The sequence below is a fragment of the Struthio camelus genome, chromosome 1, assembly GCF_040807025.1.
Source record: "Struthio camelus isolate bStrCam1 chromosome 1, bStrCam1.hap1, whole genome shotgun sequence".
NCBI classification, from domain to species: Eukaryota; Metazoa; Chordata; class Aves; order Struthioniformes; family Struthionidae; genus Struthio; species Struthio camelus.
In genome coordinates, this window is record NC_090942.1 from 53,369,585 (window position 1) to 53,384,689 (window position 15,105).

Sequence of the window (15,105 nt, forward strand, 5' to 3'; positions counted from 1 at the left end):
TCAATATGTTGAAAATAACTCTTGCCTCCTCCAACTCAGTATATCTTGCTCTCTCTCCTCTTTATTATAAGCATTCATTTAAATCTGATCCATTGTCCATTGCAATTGATGACAATATTCAGCTATTCTTAATGTACGACAGCCAGCCCTCTTGGTTATTACTTGTTATAAACATTGTCTATACTGATTGAAGTGTTTTTCCATCAATGAAAACCCTAAGTCCAAATTAGCATATTATCCTCATTCTGATCATTTTCTAAGTTATAGTCTTCAACAGTTATTTCTTTTGTATCTGAAGATACTTTCATGTCAAGTACTACTTCTTCTAAAACCACTACTTCATTTTGCAGTTTCAACTTTGTCATCATATTGTATGCCTTCAAGAACCTTTTGCATCTCCATTGTATGAGACGCAGTTTTCAGCATATCATTTTCCACAGTATATAGCTGTGTTGTCAAGTCTTCTATCTTCTTCTCCATACTTAGCACTTCACTTGATAATCTAAGAATAGAGTGAATAGCATTTTCAATTGTTGGCAAATGGGTCTTGCACTCCTCAATTTTGGGTTCATAGTCTGCAAGTTTCTGATTCAGGTTTCTGTCTTTGGCTAACAGACTATTCTGTTCTTCTTCTAGTTTTTCAACTGTCTTTGCATGCAAGTCCAACTGCTGTTCAACTCTAGAGAACTCATCATCTTCTTGCCTTTTTACAGTTCTAATATTTCTGGCTGTACTGTCTTCCAAATCTTTTAATCTTTCAGAAAGGGATTTAATTCTTTGGTCAATTTCATTAATTTGGGAAGTAACTTCTGTATGTATGAACTTTGCTTCAGATTTTAAACCAGTAGTGTTTGTGTTCATTTCATCCAAGCTTCTTCTCCAAGAATCTGTAATATTTTGGAACGTCTCATTAATGCTCTGCATCTTTATAGAAAGAGTCTGTTCACTGTTCTGAATATCATTTATGATGTTACGAAGAGAAGATATTTCCTGCTCAAACTCAGTCACCACAGAAATGGAGGAGGTAGCTTCATGTAGGATATTTTCAGAAGACTCAAGCTGCATTTGTAACACAAAACAATGTCCATATCTACTTAATGAGTGTAAGACTAGAAGACCACTTGCATTTATTTAACATAAGGTAAAGAAGATTTGCAAGACTCAGTCCCTTAGAAGCCATTCCACTTGTTACAGAGCTCCTATAATACTATTTGTTTTCACAGTTCATCTTCAAAATATTGTTGCTGAGTAATCTAACATGCAAGAGTCACAGAAAAGAGTATGTTTGTTGCTATCTTTCTAGAGAATACATGCCATTCTCTTTTTTTGTCAATCCCTTATTTTCCTCAGTGATCTTCTGAGGTAAAACATACCATATTGCAAAATGTTCCACAGAATTTATGTAGTCTAAAGTGCAGTATATAAATATCCAAATCATATTATGTATAAATGACAACATTATGAGATCAGTGCTAAAAGTACTGGCGTAAGCCATGCTGTACTCCCATTGTTATCTGTAATATACAGGGGATACTTCTGCAGCCAAACTAAGTTTTCTGCTTGCTAATGGGATGCACAGAAAGGAAAATAAAGTAGCAAGGGAAAAAAATATTAACTGCTCCTTCAGTATGTCTTTCATATTATTCAGGCTGATCTACTATTAAAAATCCTTGTAAATTTTCTTCCAATCAATGTACATTTGAATTACATGCAAAACAGTACTGGCAGAATGAAGTTTGTGCATAAATTATTTAAAATAGTTTAGTGTCTGCAAAAATATACTGAGATATAATCACTGTACTAACATCCACAAACAATTGTGTGGATTGACACAGTCACATTGATAAAATTAAGACAAATCTGATTCCTAAGGCACCTAAATTTTCTTTTTAATTGAACACTTGCTAAAAAAGGAGTATTTACAGTCTTAAGGACAACAATAATGAAGAATAAAAACATACTAATAACTAAGGACATGTGTTCGGTGAAACACTAGTTCTGATAAAGTCAGTAAGAGTTTTGCCACTATTGTCACCAGGACTACCATTTCCTCATTAATGCTTTTCAGTAAGGCTGATATTCTAACACAAACACATGATCAATCAAGTGTTTAAATAACTGATTCTAAGCAGCGCAGCCTCTAAATTTTATTAGTTGTCCTGCTGCAAGTATAATATATAGTGCTTCACAGCATTCTTTATCATAGTCTAAGCACTTTACAGAAGTAGATAATTACATTTATCTCTATTTTAAACATGTAGCGAACTGACAGAGAAAGTCAAAGTGACTTGACCAAGCTTCAGTGGCAAATCAGTAAAAAAAAAAACTGTAACATATCAGAAGTCAGACCTGATTGCCTGAGCTTTCTTCACAAATGTTTCAATGAAATACTTATACAAGGCCTACCTGCAGACAACTAGAACCCATTATAAATGTTTATCTAAAAAAAAAAAAAATCAGTTACATTTGACTAAATGACAGTGAAATAACATATTGGCAAACGTTCACAGATTATCCAATTAAAATGTTAATGATTACCTTTTCAGAAATTAAGTTAACTTTATTTTCCATGTCCAGGAATTTTTCAGCTTCTTGCTGCAAGAAACTATACTTTTTTTCCATATCAGCAAATTGACTTGTCTGCTGAAATAGGAACCTGCAAATTGTAAATAAATAAACAGTAAATAAATTATATAATTGGCATATATTAAGTGTTATAGGACCTGATTTCACAGGGATCTGTTAATGCAGGGATTTGCATTAATGAAATTTGCTAAATCAATATATGAGGGGAAAAAACAGGGTTTAAGGAAGTTTACTGGAGTTAACAGCTTCCAATCGAAACAGAAAAACAAGAAAACATTAGGAGGTGTGCCTCATTTTACATAGCATGCCTATCAAACAGTAAAAATGACAAAAATACTACTTACGCTCTTAGGCCATTAAATGCTTACAATGCATTGCCTCATAAGCAAGGTATGTTTTATTGAAAAGTATCATTTATCTGTTGGAATTAAAACACAACTAAATCAATTTGGACTCTTGCAAGGCATCACAAAATCATGTAAAGGAACTTTAGATTTAGAAAAGCTGGCTAGCTCTAATTTTGTTTAATTGTAACCATCCAAGAACCTATGGTGTGTTGTAGGAAAACGTGAATAGCTGTTGTTGTGATGATACTAGCTTTGTGAACAGATACCGATAGTGGAAATCTCAATCCTGCACTTCATATATATGATATATTTGTTAACTGTGACCGTGGTAGCTGAACTGTCAGCATTTTGTCCAGTTACAAAGGAAATGAGACAATAGAGCAAAAAACTGAATTTGATGGATGTTTATCAATCCCAAAACAAGGTATACTGCAGACCTAGGCAGACTATCCAAGGATCCTCTCAGATGAGAACAAATGCATCTAGAACAATACACTATTTAAAAATTTTACTTTACTTTTGGTTTTGTAATTTGATAGTTGTTTTTGTTTATTTTAATTGAAATGCAAGTAAAAGTTTCAAAAGATCTATAATACAGTCTGTACAGATTAAGCTATGCAGTAAAAGCTAAAACACTACCTATATATAGATAGATGCAAAACAAACGTAAATGGATTTGTAAAATAGATTAAGCAGAGGCATTACTAATCATTTTTTTCTACTATGACATTCTATTCCTCAAAAATTTACATAAAGAAATCTAGGTGATATTAAAATAAGTACGAATTTTGCCAAAACGTGGAGAGTGAAGTCAAGAGCGTAATAATCCGGTCTCATTTCTTGCACTAGAATTTAGAGAATTTCATCATAGCATTTCTGCATGAAGCTCATAGCTTCTGATGGAACTAAAATACCGATGACACTAAGATATTCTAGAACACCTTTTACAAGGATATTTGATCTTTACTTGGAAGACTCTACTCGATGAGCAATTTGCCACATTGCTAAGCAAAGTACTTACATAAAACCATACTTCATTTCTGCTGACGATTTATTTGTTCCCTGCCCACCGAGCCTTGCACTTTTTGTCAGATTAAGGTGCTCTTCACAGTTAGATGTAGTCTCCCAAGCAGGTATTTACAATTCATGAGCAAGGCGTCTTTTAAGCTTTTAGCAAGACAAAAGAGATCAAGCTTCTATAACCCCTCACTGTATGACAGGGTTTCCACACTTCTTGTGATTATCACTATTCTTTTCTTTACCCTTTCTAGCTTTAATATGTTCCTATGAAGTATATGCTCTTCACTCAAATGCTGTGTTCAAATATTACTAATCACATTGTCCATGACCGAACATAGCATAGAATACGAAAGAACGTGATGAAATCCACTACAGAGGATTACCTACCAGGTCAGTGCCAGGCAAACGGCAAGGGATATTAGGCTCAAGGCTGTCCGTGAGTCTATCCAAGAGGAAATCTGATTACTGCTAGTCCTGGGATTTACCAGCTTCCCACGATTACTGTCTTTCTTGGCCTTCTGTGAATCTTCATTGGTCTTGGAAGAAGAAATACCTCTTTTCCTCTGCTTAACCTCAGACATTTTGTGTCCTTAAGAAGCAGAAGCAAAAAAAGAGAGCTAGCAAAAAAAAAAAAAACCCAAACAAAATAGACCTCCACAACTAATTACTTGCAAGTGACAAGTGTTCCCAGATATAAACTTCCTCCATATAGTTACACGACCCTCCCAAATGTGTCCTTTGATGCTTACTATATAAAAATTCACACAGCTAGAAAACAAAGTGCTGGAATACCTTCATAACACTTTTTGTGAAAACTTTCATTTGTATACAATAGGGCTACAGCTTTCACATTTTCTGAACAGAGTGAACTGTCTGATTCTTCACTTAAGCTAATTTCACCTTTCCAGAAATATTTCAGCTACCTGTAGTGAAACAAGCCATTTTCAGAACATGTTTAAAATCGCAATGATTAAAAGAAAGACGAGCAATATGCCTTTTTTTATAGTTGTTGCTGATAACACTGTGATGATAATCAATTTCACTATCCTGCTTTACTCGTAGATTTTTGTAAATTATTGCCTACTGCACATTAAAGAGGAAAAGTGCATCTTATCCTTTTTAAATATGGGACTACAAATCAAGATTTAATTTACAAATAATTCTGTTTTAATGATTTCATATAAAAGCAATAATATAAAAATACAAAAATGAATGAAATAACGTATCTATATAAAAGACAAGTTATCACTTCCTCTCTGCTAGAAGTAAGGTCCCAATAGATTCAGGCAAGGAGTTAATAATCTCCACTTTCCAAGACTATCAAAGTGCATATTCAAAACAACCAGGTGAAAGTATAATGTGGAATTTCTAAGCCTAAAATCTTCCAGCACATGACACAAAATAAACTAGATACTTTGTGGATTTTTGGTTTAGAGCCATCTGAGACAAAAATATCACGCTTCTTTCTGGAACACTTTGCAGTATCGTAGCTTAGTTACATGTCAAAACATAAAGAGTGAACTATCAGAGATACTTACGCAGTTGCAAGCATGGGAAAAAGGCACTGTTTAAAATCCAAATCTGTCACAAGGGTATGAAGCTTGGAGCTGTTTGTGAGCAACAGTACTACGAAGTCTTCTTTGTCTGAAAGATTAAAAAAAAAAACACAAAACAACCTCTTGCTCACCAAAACAAAAAATGGCAAAAGAGATATTTTATAACTTTTAAAACACTTTTGGGCTCGAGAGCACGTAATTAGGAGATTAAAATCAAAAAGTGATCTGAAGGGCGCCAGGAGTTTAACACAAAAACAACTCAGCTTTCAAAAAGGCAAACTGCACAGTGCACCCCGGTGCGACACGAGAAAGAGCAGCTCGACACAGGAACACTCCTGTATCCCCCCCCCCCAAAGCCCTTCTCGCCCCCCAGTCCTGCTCAGTCCGCCGGGGCACGCTGAAAGCCGGCCCTCTCCACGCAGACGGTGGGCACCCACGGCCGCCTCGTCGTCTTCTTCCCCCCCCCCCCCGCCTCGCCACATCGCTCCGAGGAAACTTCCCCCACGCCGAGGGGCGCCGCCCGCCCGCCCCCCAACCCCCGCTGCCGGCGGCCGGGATGCCGCTCCAGCCTCCCCCGCCGACCCCCTTCTTCCTCCCACGGCCCCTATCGCTCCGGCAGCCCCGACGCCCCTCAGCCTGGGGCAGCGCCACACGGGGCGGGACGGCGCGGCAGCCCCACAGCTTCGTTCACGCGCCCGCACGCCCTTCCCCCGGCCCCCTACCTCTCGCGCGGGCCGCCGCTACCTCGGCCCGTTACAGCCGTTGGCAGCCGCCACCCCCCGGCCCGCCACGTCAGGCGCGCGCCCCTCCCCCGCCCTGCCGAGCGAGGGGCCCAGCCCTCCACAGCGGCGGTGGGAGGGGCGCTTCCCCCCGCCCCAGGCCCGGAAGGAGGAAGTGCTGGTGGGGGACGCCGCCTCCCGGCGCGAGGCGGGAGCCTGTTGCCGGTGGCTGCCGACGGCCGATCGGTAACCGACGTAACGGTCGGGGCAGTTCGCCCGCCTCGCCCGTTCGGGCCGCGGGGAAAGCTGCCTGGGCGCACCGGGACCGGGACTGGAACCGGGGCCGGGACTGGACTGGGCCGGGCCAGTCCGCGGCGGAGGAGGAGGAGGGCGGGCGGCCCGCCGCGGACGGCCCGTGGCCTGCGGGCCTTGGCGGCGGGCCTGTTGGTGACGGGAGCCTGGTGCGGGCGTTTCGGTTTCTGTTCCGTTCTGGGGAGGCGCCGGTGCCGGTGACTGCAGCGGGGAATCCTGGACGCCTTGCCTGGCTGCGAGGTAACGCCGAGGGTGTTTGCGGGGCCGGGGGGCGGCGGGGGGGAGGCGGTGTCTTTTAGCATTTGTTGTGTGTGTTGATCGAGGTACTTTAGCCCGCAGACCTTCCGACTGGGAGTAGCGGCGGCATTTCCGTGTGTCCTTCCCATGCGGTGCCTAGAAGGAGCTTGAAAGATGTTCTTATCCGCATAATTTTCGGTGAAAACAGGAAATTTCCTCTGTATGGCTAAAGAGGCGCTCCTTCACAGGCTTATCAAAAGGTTCTGCATCTACCTGCTTCCTAAATGAGAGGGAGAGAGGGAGGAAAGAAGAAAGTGAACACTTGGGCAGTTTCATAGTTGCTCTGTGGGGGCAACTTTCAATTGCATATGTAGTTTCTGGTGGTCACTCAGGAGTGCGAATGAAGAGACCATTTTGGGACTTTCATTGGCAATTGGCCAGCGCTGAAAAACCTCCGTGTGATAGAAAATAGCTTTCACCTTTTCTTGTCTTCACCACGTTATTTTATGAAATATAGGAAGAACACGGATTGATTCTCTGTTGCTGTGTGTCAGATGCTGCAGAAGGAAGGCCACTCATTGGCAGCGTTGGTGTTGGATTTGCTCATTTTCTGCAATGTGTCAGGCTCCTCCATCTGACTTTACCTGTATGGAGTGCCAGGGCTGGAGAAAACGGAGTTTTGTCTTGTGAAATTTGTTACACAGGGAGCTTATTTTCTGTTGCAGTGCTGTCAGCCACAAGCCTAGTCATCTTTCTCATCCTGTTCTCCCAATTACATCATCCAAGGACTTGAAAAATTTGAAGGATGCAGAGGGAGACAATGAGTATCTTTTTTAGTAGTATCTGGCAAGATCCTAATGTACAAGAAGCTTGTACAAACTGTGATTCTTTAGTTTTGCAAGTTTTCATAAAAATAACTTGGTACAAACCTGGAAAAGGACTCATGTTAATGCTTTCTTTTGCAAAAATTAGCAGTACTTCACTATTTCTTTTTTTAAACGAAAACTTTCATTCACTTAATGAGCACATGGTTTCACTGTGAGTCTAATTGTTAAAGAATGAAATGTTTTTATTCCTGCTTTGTATGCTCCTAAGAGGAACAGTCGGAGAGCTATTGTAGTTAGATTAAATATAATAATGCTCAACTGAACTTTTTTATTCAAACATAATATGTTTGAGTATATGGCATCTAAATAATACTTGAAGAACACTATTCATATTCACAGTAGCTTGTGAACTATTAACATGCCTTCATACTGTCCAGTCAAGCTGGATTAGTGAATCATAAGCCGTATGATAGAATTCATAGAAACATTTTCATGCTATTGTTGTATCAAGACAAAAGTGAAAAACGACTAAATATTTCGGCTTTCTGCAGTTTGTAGTATGAGCTTGCCTGAAGACTCACTGTACTTTCCACTAATATAGCTGCTCTGCTACTTTTTTGCCTTTTAAAAATCAGATTCGAAGTTATTTAAAAACTATTTTCTCTGTACTTTTAAATTGTGTTCTGGTTCCAGCTTGACTCTTTTTTTCCTTTCCACCCTGAAGAAACATGGATGTGAAGAGCAGAAATTACTTACTTCTGAATCGCCAAGCATTGGAAAAAGACATCAAGACCTCATACATTATGGATCATATGATTGCTGACCAAGTACTGACGTTACAGGAGGAGGAGAAAGTAAAACAACAGGTAGAATCATCTTTCACTGGTTTTTTTTGGTCCTAGAGGGCCCACGTGTGTTAACATCCTTTTTCTACATATTTATTTCAGTCTATATTACTCCTAGATTCAGCAGATTCTTCAAGCATATGCTTAGCATGCAATTATTATTAAGTTAAGTGCTTGGATGAAGTTGAGGCCTTTTTCTAGAATAATAAACACAGGGTGACAGAATAATGATTTATAAGCTCTTTTAGTTTTATATAACATCTTTTCTATTGTTTGTTCTAGAATACGCAGAAGGAGCGAGCAGCTATGCTAATAAACATTCTTCTTACAAAAGATAATAATTCATATAGATCTTTCTATAATGCACTGCTTCATGAAGGGTACAGAGATCTTGCTGCACTTCTTCAGGATGGCATCCCTGTCATCTCCTCTGGTAATGGAAAGAGTTCTATGGATGGAATGACTTCATATGGTCAGTATATCTATGGCAATCCTTGTGCTTAAAGTAAAGACAAGTTGTTGGTTTTTTTTTCCCCCCTTACTAAATGACTGACTAACCCCTGTTTTGATGAAAAAGGGGTAGTTGATGTATTCGTTTGCTTTGGTATTGTACTAGTCAATATTGTTGTATTTCATAGAATTAATATGGTGTGAGAGGATGATTATGTCTTACACAGGTCATTTTGAAAACGCTCCTCCTTAGTAACACTTACCTTAAAAAAACAGAAATCTGAACCCCTCACAATTTTATCTAAATCTCAACATTTTTGTTGTATGTGAAAGACTTTATGTGTGTATATATTCAAGAAGCTGACTCTAACATAAAAAGCTACAGTCTCTGAAATTCTGATATTCCCTTGTAGGTTAATCTGTAATCTCTCACCCCCCACATACCAACAGTAAATCTAGGTAATAGGTTGCTTAATACTCTCCAACAGATCTTTTAGTTACCCTGAATAAGTTCCTAAATTTTACATAAGTTTTCATCACTGTCATCTTTGACTGATATGAGATAAACTGTTAGTTCTCGTGGGACAAGCCTTCTTACTGCATTTGACAAAATGTCAGGTAAATCTTATAGTGTAGTTATTTGCACTCTAAATTTTACGGAGCATCATGAAGTCATGGAATTTTGATTGCCTGAACAAAGTTTCCCAAACCTTACTGCACCTAGCGGTCCACTTTGTGGCCAGTAGTGGACTAATTAGTGTACGTTACCTTTTCCGCTGTGCTTTACCTGCCTTATTGCAAAGCCCGTTGTAGTAGCTTAAATCGTAGAAAGTCCAGCTTGGGACACAATGCTGTGCTGTAAACCACAAAGTAAAAGCCTTACATAGCATGCTTTCTCTTCTACTGCTTCCTGTGGAGCAGCAACTTCTGGCTGGAGAAAGCAACTAGGCAGTTGGGAATAGTTATATTGAGCTACTGTATTTACATTTGCCATAGTTTGAATTGGTGCTGTTCATTCTAGGGACTGATATAATTAGCTCTAGTTCACAAAAAATAGGGTTATTAGTCGAGACATCACCGTAGGTGGGAAACTGGTACCTGCTAAGTAATTTGTTTCCAAAAAGCAATATTTTTTTTCAGTGTCTGGTATGGTTAGTTCAGTAGTTCTTAGAGCATTTGTATGGGGCAAGCTGGGGGAGAGAGCCCACTAGTTATTTTATGATTTTGGGTTTTTTTTTTTTTTTTTTGGAAGCAGCATCGTATTTAGAATTTATTCTTTATTTCTATATGCTTCTTGTTTTTGTTCTTTTGTTTTTGATTTTTAACTTCAGTTAAGATGATTCTCTGCGAAGGAGGTGTACCACAGAGACCTGTTGTGTTTGTTACTCGGCCAAAACTGGTGGATGCTATTAAACAGAAACTGTGCTGTTTGGGAAATGATCCAGGTTGGGTCACAGTTTATGGAATGGCAGGTTGTGGAAAGACTGTTTTAACAGCAGAAGCTTTAAGGGATCACCAACTCTTGGAAGGTACTTTTAGAAAAGCATCGGTATTTTGATAAAAATTACTACAGGTATATGCAAATTGGGCATATATGACTAGGTATCTTATGTCATTTTGAAAGTAATTTGAATAGAGGTTTTGAAGTTCCTTAGGTGCTCTTAAAATGTTTACTTGTAACTTACAGTCTTCATAACCGTTTTGTGTTCTAGGACTACCAGATGTTTTACTAATTTGTGGGAAAAGATTCTGAATAGCTTTTCACCTTGGATTCTGTTTTGGTTTATGAGAGTCGATACTGCTCAGTCTTACTTAATTTGTAAATTTATAGAAGTAACATTTCAATGTAAAATAGACATGTTTAATCTTTTTGAGCACTGTTTGTTGAATCCTCCAAATTTTTACCATGCTATGGGAATTAAAAAAAAAAAAAAAAAAAAGCTTGTAACTTTTGCATGTATTTTAATAGTAGCAGGCTTTTGTGGAGTGATTACCCTATTATGACTTTAGTTTAAAATGGTTCATAAATGAAACCACTTACCGAATTTTTTTCTGTATAGGGCACATGGAGGGGAAAGTGGGACTGAGTCATTAGAAAACATGATGGAGGGATAGAAACTGCAACATTCCCTGCTGCAGCTGACTCTCTAAATACCATCTTGCTCACCGTTCTGGGATAATTTCAGATCCCAGACTCTGAACTCCTGCAGTAATACAAGGTCAAACGAGTGAGTGCTGAGTCAGACTAGCAGGAAAAGTGGATGCAGAAGGGGCTGTCAAGGGTCGGTCAGGAAGGTAGGTGAAGAAGATGGGCAGCATCAGTGGTAGCGTGAATTTTCTCTGGGTACTTGCCCTACGTACCCTGTTCCTTTAAAAATAAAAAGTAGTAGTCGTGTAGAACAATCCTTCTGTGTTGTTGGTAGAGTTGTGAGCCTGACTTATAATAGACTTCATGAACAGTTTTATATTTTATTTGTAATTGAATTATTGCTATTACAAGCTGTTATTAAATATTTCTAATTTTAAATATATAGCATGATTAAAATTTTCTTTTTGTTAGGTTATTTTCCAGGAGGAGTTCACTGGATATCTGTTGGAAAACAGGACAAAGCAGGGCTCCTAATAAAACTTCAAAATCTCTGCAGTAGATTAGACCATGACTGCGCTCTTTCACAAAGGCCACCGCTCAACATTGAGGAGGCTAAGGATCGTCTTCGTTTGCTGATGCTACGCAAATACCCCAGGTAATGTCAGTAAGATGATACGCTATTCTTTAACTAATAAATCTTTGCAGAGTAACTTTAGTCTAATTGCCTAAAGGGTCTGTGTTGTGGTTTCATGTCTCTTAAAAAAAAAAAATCCTTACTCTTTCACTTTTTACTTTCCCTCTTTCTGTTTTACTATAGATAATTAGGAAGAGTTGTTCAAGTCAAAGCTAGAAATACTTTTACAGTTTTGTTTATTGGGTAGGCATTGCTGTTAACATTTTCTAAATTTCTGACTTACATGTGATAAAAGAGTAAGGTGTACAGATAGGTGCACAAAAATGGGCGGGGGAAAGAGATGCTCAAAGCAGATGATGTATAAAGTACACAGTATAACTCTGTCCCTTCTTAGGTTTTTGTGTTACAATCAATATGTTCAAGAAACCAGTTGCTTTCAAACCTCAGGAAAAGTGAGTTAGTTTAATCAAGTACGGTCTTGGTGACTGCACAGCTTTTCTGCATGTTTGAGCAATAGTTCTTGTTATTTGTTGAGAATTTCATGACTCCCTGGGAAAATTTCTACCAAACTAAACAAGCCTGCACCTGAGTAAGATACCTCAGAAATAAGACTCCCATGTTGTGATCTCTATAGATGACCTTGAGTAGAGAAGTATTGACCTTTTTTGTATAGAACAAAAAAAAAAAACACTTGCTTGTCAAGGAAAGACTTGAAAAACATTGCAAGATCTTCCACAAGAAATCTTTATTAAGGTTATTCTGTATCCTTATCACAAAGCAGTGAAAATAACTTATTTTTTTGTGAAGTCTTGTATGAAAAGTGCAAACCAGACACTTTCAAATGGAAGTGCAGGTTTCCCTGAAATGTTTTTTATTCAGTGGCTGTCTTCATTGATGCAATTCTTGTTCCCTTTTTTTTTTTCTTGTTCATTAAAAAAACAGAGCTCCTCAGTTAAGAGGAGTCTAGATGTTTAATTTGTGCTTAACATTAGTCCCTTCTGAGTAGAAGGGAGAACTGTGGGTTATTTTCTTGTAGGATATATCTCTGTGGCATCAAGAGCTATTCCAGAAGTTGGCATCTGTATACCCAAATAGCATGATATTCTGGTTGATATACTATGCTATATTGCTTCTAGTGCACAAAGTGACTCACCTAACGAGATGCTTTATTGTATTGTGTCAAAAGAGCATTTACACTGAGGAAACTCAGGGAAAAAAGAAAGTAACAGCTTTTGGAACTACTAGGTATTTGATAGTATTTGAGAGAATTTTAGTTGCAGCTGTGGAAGGGTCTTCCTTACAGATAGCCAGACGTTTCATGTAGAATGCTGTTGAACTGGCAGTGTTGATTAATCATTTTCAAGATAAAGTAAAAGATGTTGTCTATGACTTCTAGCTAGGAGCATTACAGAGAACACCTGCACCTCAAGGAGAAGAGGCAAGGATAAGATCATAAAACTTTGAGTCCAACTGTTTTATAAGCCTTATTTCATTAGGAAATTTTGTTAATATGATCACACTGTTCATCTCTGTCCTGTTTCCCCTTTTCCTTCTCCTCCTCCCTCCCAATTATTTTGAGCATATTGCCAAAATTGATTAAAAGGGTAGGAACTTTCGTGTCTTTGAGAATTCGGTGAGTTTGTGGAAATGGACGGTTGGATAAAGAGAAATCAAGTAGGTGTCTCCAGTGGAGAAAAGATATTTACAGCATAAATACAAGGGGAACATACTCTATGTCTTACTAGCTGGCCAGTTAGCAAGGGCTGAGCTATCCAGCCTAGTTAGATATATGTGAGAACATACTGTAAGAGCAAACTGCAAGAGTTAATGATCATGGGCTATCATAGTGGGCATGGGAGGAGGTATAGGCAGGCATATATCATTCTGGTGAGATGTCTGTTAGTAGCCTACCAACGTAACTAGCCATAGCACTTGAATATCTAGTCACTATAAAATCTTCTTTGTGTAAAGAGAGCTCCATCATGCAAGACAATTCTTTCACAAGAGGATTAGTTTCTCGGAGCTTTCTGAAGATTTAAAAACAAAACCAAAAACCTCTCAGGTCAAGAGGAAACTGAAATTATTTCTCCCACAAAATGTATTAGCCTAGTCAAGCAGAGATGAGTTCTCCTGTCCTGTACAACTTTTTCCTTATTTATGATAATTGGTAACATGAAAAATGAAGTAAATATTCCTGCTTTTCTTGACATGTGCTAAAAAAGAATTCTCAAAATTCTAGCTTTTACATTTCAATTGTGGCAAAGAAACGGGTTTCCATTACTGTAAAGCAACAAAAAGTTAAAATAATTTTTGGAGATACTTGCATTCATCATTCTTGCACAGTGTTTATCTCTTGACCTTCTTAGTAAAAACTTTTTTCTATTTGTATGTAAAATATTTTAGGTTATACATTACAAATTCTGAAAAATGTTCTTTCATTATTAAAATAAAATACAGTATTTTAGCACTAATAGTTTATCTGAAAGCTGTAATATTTCTTCTTATACTAGGTCTCTTCTGGTCCTGGATGATATTTGGGATTCCTGGGTGTTAAAAGCATTTGATAATCAGTGTCAGGTTCTTATTACCACCAGGGACAGGAGTGTAACAGATGCTGTGTCTGGTAAGGAACAGTTTAATCTTCTACGCTACAGATTGTGTGTACAAGTATGCAATTTGTTAGTTAAATTTCGAAAAGAATCTGATAGCATCTATGTCTATCAACTTGTGCCCAAGTGGCAAAATTTTAGAATTCTGCTCTATAAGACTTAATGCTCTTCAGTGCGATACATGCCATATGTTATCCTAAAAGTTCTTTACCTACGTTGAAGACTGCAGTGATTCTCAATAGGATAAATTGAATTTTGTGGCGCTTCTGCTGTTAGACTCGTTATCTCTACGGTGTGAAGTGTTCACTGCTACAACATGTCCATAATGCAGCTGTAATTGTAAGATTGTTTTGGGTGGGATTTCTACTATTATTAGCACTAAGCATATAAAATATTACGCAGAAAATCATGTACCAGGTCCTTTGCTCCAGATTTTGCTCAGAAAATATTATCAATTTCCATAGGAGTTCTCTGAAGTTCTTTTTGTTTCTTTATATGTTTCTATGTCTAGGCAATAAATATGAGATTCATGTGGAAAGCGGACTAGCACATGAGAAAGGACTGGAGGTTTTATCCCTATTTGTAAACAAGAAAGTAACAGAACTACCAGAACAAGCTAATTGCATTGTAAGGGAATGCAAAGGTATGATTATTGTACCACTTACTACTCAATGTTTTTTATTTTTCTTTTAGGTTTCAGCTTACTGAAAGAGAAGGGAATATTCTGTAATACTATACTGCTTAAATATAACACCAGTGTTTACTGGATGATCTTTTTGTCCTCTATGTCCCATGTTGATTTCTGATTAGTTTATTTCAACCTATCCTTTTTTTAAAACACACATTTATAAGGGAATAATTTGGAAGGCTTGCA

General features: G+C 38.2%; 2 protein-coding genes across 4 annotated transcripts in view; one reads left to right on the plus strand and one right to left on the minus strand.

Moving 5' to 3' along the window:
* Positions 1 to 75: 75 nt before the first annotated feature.
* IKBIP (IKBKB interacting protein) lies at positions 76 to 6,370 on the minus strand. The gene is given in 6 exon segments (XM_068938401.1): positions 76 to 354; positions 356 to 1,059; positions 2,539 to 2,656; positions 4,341 to 4,542; positions 5,492 to 5,597; positions 6,232 to 6,370. Coding segments are annotated over 4 exon segments (1,155 nt in total). The 5' UTR covers positions 4,535 to 4,542; positions 5,492 to 5,597; positions 6,232 to 6,370; the 3' UTR covers positions 76 to 215.
* A 23-nt stretch (positions 6,371 to 6,393) lies between these two features.
* Positions 6,394 to 15,105, plus strand: part of APAF1 (apoptotic peptidase activating factor 1) — a 37,082-nt gene continuing 28,370 nt past the window's right edge. Inside the window, exons 1-7 of one of the 3 annotated variants that reach the window (XM_068938432.1) lie at positions 6,394 to 6,780; positions 8,329 to 8,470; positions 8,732 to 8,921; positions 10,231 to 10,428; positions 11,460 to 11,643; positions 14,133 to 14,245; positions 14,743 to 14,874. In XM_068938432.1, coding sequence (XP_068794533.1) covers positions 8,333 to 8,470; positions 8,732 to 8,921; positions 10,231 to 10,428; positions 11,460 to 11,643; positions 14,133 to 14,245; positions 14,743 to 14,874 — 955 coding nt within the window. In that variant the 5' untranslated portion in view covers positions 6,394 to 6,780; positions 8,329 to 8,332. Of the gene's footprint in view, positions 6,781 to 8,328; positions 8,471 to 8,731; positions 8,922 to 10,230; positions 10,429 to 10,999; positions 11,195 to 11,459; positions 11,644 to 14,132; positions 14,246 to 14,742; positions 14,875 to 15,105 lie in introns of those variants that run through there. The other 2 variants (XM_068938438.1, XM_009674521.2) reach the window with 2 other exon arrangements.